At 47.3% G+C, this 8,665-nt stretch overlaps 1 protein-coding gene across 1 annotated transcript; it reads left to right on the top strand.

Annotated features, from left to right (window-relative positions):
* The first annotated feature begins 6,999 nt into the window (after positions 1-6,999).
* NUPR1 (nuclear protein 1, transcriptional regulator) lies at positions 7,000-8,445 on the top strand. The gene is made up of 3 exons (XM_065920337.1): positions 7,000-7,258; positions 7,681-7,830; positions 8,154-8,445. The coding sequence occupies exons 1-2, from the start codon at positions 7,147-7,149 to the stop codon at positions 7,815-7,817; spliced, it is 249 nt and encodes an 82-aa protein (XP_065776409.1). The 5' UTR covers positions 7,000-7,146; the 3' UTR covers positions 7,818-7,830; positions 8,154-8,445.
* Positions 8,446-8,665: the final 220 nt, after the last annotated feature.

Below are 8,665 nucleotides of genomic sequence, written 5' to 3'. Positions count from 1 at the left end.
GGACTGATTTCCTTTAGGATGGACTCTTTGGGTCTCCTTGCAGCCCAAGATACTCTCAAGGAGTCTTCTCTGGTCAGAGGGGCATTAGGTTGCAAATATTTTCTCCCATTCTGAGGGTTGTCTTTACATTTTGTTTATGGTTTTCTTTGCTGTGCTTAAGCTTTTAAGTTTAATTAGGTCCCATTTGTTTTTATTTTCATTACTCTAGGAGGTGGATTGAAAAAGATCTCACTGCCATTTACATCATAGAGTGTCCTATCTTTTCCTCTAAGAGTTTTGTGATATCCTGTCTTCCACTTTGCTCTTTAATCTATTTTGAATTTATTTTTATGTATGGTATTAGGGAGTGTTCTGATTTCATGAGTTTACATGTAGCCTAGGGCTTCCCTGGTGGCTCAGAGGTTAAAGCCTCTGCCTGCAGTGTGGGAGACCCAGGTTCGATCCCTGGTTCGGGAAGATCCCCTGGAGAAGGAAATGGCAACCCACTCCAATATTCTCCTGGAGAACCCATGGACGGAGAAGCCTGGTAGGCTATAGTCCACAGTGTCGCAGAGTTGGACACGACTGAGCAACTTCTCTTTCACTATCCAGTTTAAAAAGACACTTTAAGCAACAGGGTTTGGAAAATCTTTTTTTTTTTTAATGATTTATTTATTTATCTTGGCTGCACAAGGTCTTCCCTGCTGCGTGTGGCCTTTCTCTAGTTGTGCACAGGCTTCACACAGGCTTAGTTGTGCCCCTTAGCATGTGGGATCTTCCCGAACCAGGCATTGAATCCGTGTCCCCTGCATTATCAGCCAGATTCTTAACAACTGGACCACCAGGGAAGTTCCTAGAAAATCTTAATGTGTACACCTGGGTAAGCATGAGTCATGTATGTTTTCTTTTCTTTATGTCAGAAAATTGTAGACATGCTGAATCATCTTGTACTTGTCAGTAGTTTTAGAGAGTCAGGCAGTATTAAAAAAAATATCCCTGAACTGGAAGACAGGAGACTATTGTTTCCTAAATCCAGGAGTAGAATTCCCTTGTACTCCAACTCCTTTGGTTAACTAAATGCACTACACTTCTCCCCTTTCACCTGCCTGGGGCCCTGTTTCACAGCCTCCTGGTCTGACTTCTGCTTATCCTTTCCAGGTCAGCTAACACATGACCTTCTCTGGGAATTACCAGTCTGGATGAGGTCCACCTTGCAGTTTGAATTTGTTTTTCTCACATTACTTATCACACTGGTAACAGTAGCTAGTCTACAAACCCACTGAATGTGGGTACCATGTTCCACTTACTTTTATATCCCAGCACCAAGCAAGTAACTTGCATATAGTTTGTGTTTTTAATATTTATTTATTTGGCTCTGCTGAGTCTTAAATGTGGCACTCAGGATCTTCAATCTTCATTGCCATATCCAAGATCTTTAGTTGCAGCATATGGACTCTTAGTTGCAGCATGTGGTAGCTATATCTAGTTCCCTGACCAGGGATCAAACCCCAGGCCCCCTGCACTGGGAGTGTGAAGTCTTAGCCACTAGACCACCAGGGAAGTCCCTGGCATATGGTTAATGCCCTAACGTCTGTAGAGCAGAGAATCTTAGTCACTCTGGTTCATACTTCCTCGTTTGCTAAATGGGGTTGGGTTTGCTGATCTCTAGGGAGACTTCCAGTAATAGAATTTCTTATTCTAGAGTTTTCTACTGTTGTTTTATCTGGTCATGTATCTTCTTTACTTACCAAGAGAAATGTGTCACACCTGTATTATGCTGAAATGAAATACTCGTTATCTATATTATTTCAACAGATATAATGCAAACATTTGAGTTATAGTATACATGATGTTCTGTTACATAATGTTTTCATTTAACAATGATTTATGGACAGCTTTTTCATCAAAGCTATCAATGTAGCTTATTCTTTTTAATGGTTACAGAATATTTCACAGAAGGATGTTGATCGATCACCTACTGATGAACACTTAAGTTGTTTCCAGTTTTTCACGACTACAAACAAGGCTGGGGGTATTTCTGTAGGGGATTTCTCAGGGAGTATGTGTATTTAACAGTCTTATCAATACTGCATCCATTGGCACTTCCCTGGCAGTCCAGTGGTTGGGACTCTGTGCTTCCAATGCAGGGGGCTCAGGTTCAAACCCTGATTGAGGAGCTAAGGTCCTGCATGTTTGAAGCCAAAATATATATTTATTGAACACTTACTATGTTCTTTACCTTGGAAGAAAAGCTATGGCCACCCTAGACAGCATATTAAAAAGCAGAGACATTACTGGTAAAGGTCCGTCTAGTCAGAGCTATGGTTTTTCCAGTAGTCGTGTGTGGATATGAGAGTTGGACCATAAAGAAAGTTGAGCACCGAAGAACTGAAGCTTTTGAATTGCAGTGTTGGAGAAGACCCTTGAGAGTCCCTTGGACAGCAAGGAGATCCAACCAGTCAATCCTAAAGGAAATCAGTCCTGAGTATTCATTGGGAGGACTGATGCTGAAGCTGAAACGCCAATACTTGGCCACCTGATGAGAAGAACTGACTCACTGGAAAAGACCCTGATGCTGGGAAAGATTGAAGGCAGGAGGAGAAGGGGACAACAGAGAATGAGATGGTTGGATGGCATCACCAACTCGATAGACATGAGTTTGAGCAAGCTCTGGGAGTTGGTGATCGACAGGGAAGCCTGGTGTGCTGCAGTCCAAGGGGTCGCAAAGAGTTAGTTGGACACGATTGAGCGACTGAACTAAACTGAACTGAGTGTTCTTTACCATCTGAGCCACCTGGGTATCATACTAAGTTTTTATAAAAATTGGTCCTTTAATCCTCCCAACAATCCTCCTAGGTAGGTATTGTACTATTATCAATCTCATCTTACAAATGAGGAAACTGAAGAATAGAGAGGTTAAGTAATCTGTCTAAGGGCAAATTATCCAATTGTCTAAGGGTACAATTGGTATTAACAGAACCATGCTTTGAACCCAGGGAGTCTCGCTGCAGAGCCTACTCCTTTAACTGCTAACTAAACTTGTGGGGCTGAAGCTGAAGCTCTAATACTTTGGTCACCTGATGCAAAGAGCCAACTCATTGGAAAAGACTCTGATGCTGGGAAAGACTGAGGGCAAGAGGAGAAGGGGGCAACAAAGGATGAGATGGTGGGATGGTGTCACTGACTCAATGGATGTGAATTTGAGCAAACTCCAGGAGATGGTGAAGGACAGTGAAGCCTGGGTGCTACAGTCCGTGAGAATCACAGAAAGTCAGACACAGCTGAGCGACTGAACAACAGCCACAAAACTAGTGGGGACACATCATGGAGAAGTAAGCAAAAACAGTTTTGATTAGTAATAATTGAATGCCATGGAGAACGTAAAATGAAAAGGTAATGTACTGAGAGGTTGTGTGGTATTATGGGTAAGAAATGTGCACTGATTTGTTAAAGACCCACCTCCCCCATCTTGGGTACCTGGCCTGGTCCAAGGGAGGCACTGTTTGGGAGGAAGGAAGGAAGGAGGAAACCCTGACAGCTGCCTCCATACACACGGCTGCCAAATCTTTGCCAGTGTTTGGTCAGCTGTGCTGACTTAGAATGAGGCCTGGAACTAGGGTCAGGCAAACGGTGGGAGGAACCCTTCACCACTCATCAGCTCATCAGTCGCGTGACCTTGAGCAAGTCTCTCTCTGAGTCTCGGTTTTCCTTCTTTGAGTGTTAGTCACTCAGTGGTGCCCGACTCTTTGTGACCCCGTGGACTGTAGGCCACCAGGCTTCTCTGTGCATGGAATTCTCCAGACAAGAATACTGGAGTGGGTTGCCATTTCCTTCTCCAGGGAGTCTTCCCAAGCCAGGGATCAAACACAGCTTTCCCACACCGCAGGCAAACTCTTTACCCACTGAGCCACCAGGGAAGCCCTTCCTTCTTTGAAGACTGGGGGAAATAGCAGTGCACCACGCGCGGGTCTGGAGGAAGTCCTGTGGCACATCAGGCCTTGTTGCCTTCTGCCTTGACAGATGAGCCGACTGAAGCTCAGAGGGGGTTCAAGATCACAGAGCAGCTAGCCGGTGGACTAGCAGCAGAAGTGACTAAGCGAAAGATCGCCCCCTAGAGGCAGCTCGGGAATTTGTGAGCGTGTTGGTAGTCACGATGACCTCGGATTGGAGCAAAAGAGTTCATCTTACCCAGAATTGTCCCACATCCCACACGACGTCTGACTGTCCTGCTGGACATTCATGAAGGTATTAAAAATAAAACTTTGGAGAAGAAAATGGCAACCCACTCCAGCATTCTTGTCTGGAGAATCCCATGGACTGATGAGCCTGGCGGGCTACAGTCCATAGGGTCGAAAAAACAGTCAGACATGACTGAGCAACTAACACACACACACACACACACACACACACACACACACACACACACTTCTGCTCTCATGAAATAACCTAATAAATGAGTCTTTTAAAAAAATAAAACTTAAAAAAATAAATAAATAAAACTTATTTCAATGACCCAAGCCTAGAACCTACCCAAGCCTAGAGCCTATCCCATCTTGTGTTATGCTTCTTGTTGTTGTTCAGTCGCTAAATTGTGTTGATTCTTTGTGACCCCATGAAATGTAGCCTGCCAGGATCCTCCGTCCGTAGGGTTCTCCAGGCAAGAATACTGGAGTGGGTAGCCATCCCCTTCTCCAGGGGATCTTCCAAGATCGGAAATCAAGCCCTTGTCTCCTGCACTGGCAGATGGATTCTTTATCACTGAGCTACCAGGGAAGCCCCCTTGTGTCATGCTGGAGGGAATTATTTTGCTACAGTGCTTCATGATAAAGCCCACTATTTTGCAAGAACTCCATACTTCCTAATTTCTCCACCTTAATTTGCCTTGGTGTGTTTGCTATGTTAGTTTAGGAAGTGTTAGTCACTTAGTCGAATCCAACTCTCTGTGATCCCATGGACTCCTCCAGGCTCCTCCATCCATGTGATTCTCTAGGCAAGAATACTGGAGAGGGTTGCCATTTCCTTCTCCCATGTTTGTTTAAGTTACGGTTAAATTCCTCTTTCTTTTATCATCTGCTCTCTTATTGTGATCCCCAGGAAACCAGAAGCTAAATCTAATTCTAGCTCAGGCCAGGGAGAAACGCAAGCAAGAGTGTCCCTTCTTGTTCAACAGAGAATGATACTGGCTTATTATAAGGCTCGTGCCGGGGGGGGGTGGGGGGGGGGTGGGACGGGAGGGACAGGGAAGTTTTGGTAATATTGAAATGGAACAGTGTTTCAGTTGGCTCACAGCAAAGTGGGAATGTGAGCAGAGAATTAACACCTAACACCTACCCTGGACTGAGACCACGGAGCTAAAAAAAAAAAAAAACGAAAAAAAGGAATGTTGCAGTCTGCTCCCTTCACTGTCCCTAGTGCTCAAGCCTCAGCTAAAGCAACTCAGGGTGTGGCCTCTCTGGGTCAACAGAGCCACAGGGTCAGATCCTTCAGGCAAGGGTGGAAAATTCCACTTTCCCCTGTTTCTTATCCAATCCCCTTCCTTTAATTCATATTAAAGTAGCACAAACATCTGTTTACTTCACAATGGTCTCTACCTCAGTATATCCATGGTTTGAAATATATATTATTTTATTTATTTTTTAATAAAGGTTTTCTTCTTTTCTAAATTTTTGGCCATGCTGTGTCTTTGTTGCTGTACAGGCTACTCTCTAGTTTCGGTGCAGCTCATGGTGGTGGCTTCTCTTGTTTCAGTGCATGGGCTCTATAGCACAGGCTCAGGAGTTACAGTGATCGGGCTTAGTTGCTCCATGGCATGTGGGATCTTCCTGAATCAGGGATGGAACCTGTGTCTCCTGCATTGGCAGATGGACTCTTTACCACTGAGCCACCAGGGAAGCCCCGTGTATAATTTTATTTTAAATTGATTTCCTTGTATGTGTCTTTTACATTTCAGGGAGGGCATTTGAGTCAATTGTTTGAAAACCATGTGATCAATTCATACAACGCAGTTTACACTGTAGCCAGTACTTTGCCATGGATTATCTCATTTGATCTTCTCCCAAACTCTAGGTGGTGCTAGTCCTAAAGAACCCACCTCCCAATGCAGAAGGCATGGGTTCGATCCCTGGGTTGGGAAGATCCCCTGGAGGAGGGTATGGCAACTCCCTCCAGTATTCTTGCCTGGTGAATCCCCTGGACAGAGGAGCCTGGTGGGCTACAGTTCATGGGGTTGCAAAGAGTCAGACACAACTGAAGTGACTTGGTACAAATGCCAAATCTATGAGGTAGATACAGTTACTACCACCCTCAGTTTACAGAGGAGAAAACAGAGGCTCAGAGAGGTAAATTGACTTGTCCAGGGTCATACAGGAGGTAGTGGATCAAGGGTTTAAATCCAAGGCATCTGGCTCCAGAATTGGCTTAACCATTCTGCTAGTCTCCCTCTCAGAAGAGGGAGATTACCTAGGGACCCCCAGTTCAGGATGTTAAGGGGGGTTTCCAGGATGTTTTTTATATTAAAAAAAAAAAAAAAAAGGAGGGCTGAGCGTGATCAGTGTGAAGATCAGTGACATAACACATGGTGGGTTGTACCCTCTCCGGGATCATTCTTTATTTCATGATCGGCCACCAGGGTCCTGAATCTGAGCCGAAAGCGGGTGGGGTGGGGCTCAGCTGTGTGGCCATGACCCGCAGCCCAGGAGGGGCAAAGGGCAGAGGGCAGGAGATGGATAAGGAAGCAGTAGGCCAGGTGAGGCCCTCGGTTCCCTGTGGGCCTTGACCACAAACACTGTTCATGCCCAAGCCCTGTCTCTTTCCCCCTCCCCTCTGAGGGGCGGGGATCTCCTCCGTGGAAAACTACCCAGCTGGGCGAGCCCCAGGGAGAGAGGAGGCGAAGGGGGCTGGGACTCACAGGACCAGCTCTTTCTCCCCCCCCACCCTTCCGCCCGCCCCGCTCTCTCTTGTGACTGATGCTTACAGGGCTGTGTTCTGGGAAAAGGCCAGATTGCATCAGACTGGGCCTGAGGGGCTGGAGCCAGACTGTGGGCTGAGGAGGAGACGTGGCTTTATAAGTTGAGGCCAGTGAACTGGGAGGTGTCAGCAAACCAGACACAAACAAAACTTTAGAAGACGGGAGAGGGAGAGACAGACCGAGATAGACAGATAGACATTATGGCCACCTTCCCAAGAGCAGCCAGCCCGTCCAGGCAGCCCCCAGGCCCAGAGGATGAAGATGCCATCCTAGACGAGTACGACCTCTACAGCCTGGCTCATTCTTATCCGGGTAAGGCCTGGCCCCACCACCTTCCTGGTCCTTCCATTTCCAATGTCCACCCTCACAAGCGGACTGAACCCCACCTTCCCACACTAGGATCCCTCCTTGAGCTCCTGTCCACCCATCACCCTTCTCCAACCTGTCTCCTTGACCCCTGGAGTCACCCCCTCCCCTTAACCCCTCATCCAGTGAGCGCTGTCCTACTCAGCCTTGGGACCTCACACACTTCTAGAATATTGGAGATCATGAGGAAGGGGGGAAGTCCCTCAATCCACAGATGCAGAAGCAGGGACAAAGACTGCCCTAAATCTATGTGGTGACGATCCCCGGCCTCCCAACTTTAACCCAAGCTCTTTCCACCCCTGCCCTCCGGACCCTCTGAGCCTCACACCTCTGCCCACCTCACCACAGACTCTCACCTCATTTCCCAGGAGTGGGAGGCCGGAAAGGTCGCAGCAAGAGAGAAGCCGCCATCAACACCAACCGCCACAGCCCTGGTGGGCATGAGAGAAAGCTGGTGACCAAGCTTCAGAACACGGAGAGGAAAAAGCGAGGGGCACGGCTCTGAGACAGGACTGGAGGTAAGGAGTCAGGGGCCCCCAGCAGCTGTAAAGTTCCCTCTGCCTGGACGGGACAGACCTGAATGTGCGAGGGCCGGGAGGCGGGAGCCAAGAATTATTGTCTCAACATAGAATAAAATGAGACACATGTTTGCGTTGCCTAGCGACCAGAGCAAAGGGAGAAACAGACCCTTTGCAAGTGGAGCAACATTTGATTTACAGACAGAAAAACTGAGGCCCAGAGAGTGTAGGGTCTTTCTCTGGCGTCACGGAGCAAGTGAACAGGAGAGGCAGAACTAGAACCCAGGCTCTGGATTTTTCACCAGCTGCTTTCCTTCCCCTAGATGAGGCCAGAGGACGGACACCCACAGCAATGGAAATAGGACTGAGGTGGAACCAGCCCTGGGGGTGAGATCCAGGCCTGCTTGCCACACCCAAGCCCCAGGACTTAACCCCACCTGACTGAGGCTCCAGGGGCGCCACGGAAGAAGCACCCCCGGCCCCAGAGAAAGGACAAGATGGGGAGCAAGAGGCAGAGAATAGACAGAGGCAGAGTCAAGAAGGTACCTCCCCCCAAAAAGAAGAAACCGGAGCTCCCCAGGGTGACGGTGACAATAAACAAAGTGTAGCAGCTGCCGACTGTGTGTTGTGTGTTTTCGTTCGCTCTGTTTGTGTGGCTTTCTGGGTGCACACTTCTGCCTGCAAGTGTCTGCATTTGCATGAACCAATGAGAGCATTTTGGTGAGTGTTTGTTTTGGGCTATGTGTCTGGGAGGGGTGTTTCTAATTTTGTATGGGCGTAGAGGTGAGCTTTTTTTTTTTTTTTTTGGTATGTATGTGTTTGGGTACATTTGTTT

This window comes from Muntiacus reevesi, chromosome 2 (assembly GCF_963930625.1).
Source record: "Muntiacus reevesi chromosome 2, mMunRee1.1, whole genome shotgun sequence".
Classification (NCBI taxonomy): Eukaryota; Metazoa; Chordata; class Mammalia; order Artiodactyla; family Cervidae; genus Muntiacus; species Muntiacus reevesi.
The sequence above is the reverse complement of the archived record's forward strand: the minus strand, read 5'-3'. Positions and strand labels throughout refer to the sequence as shown.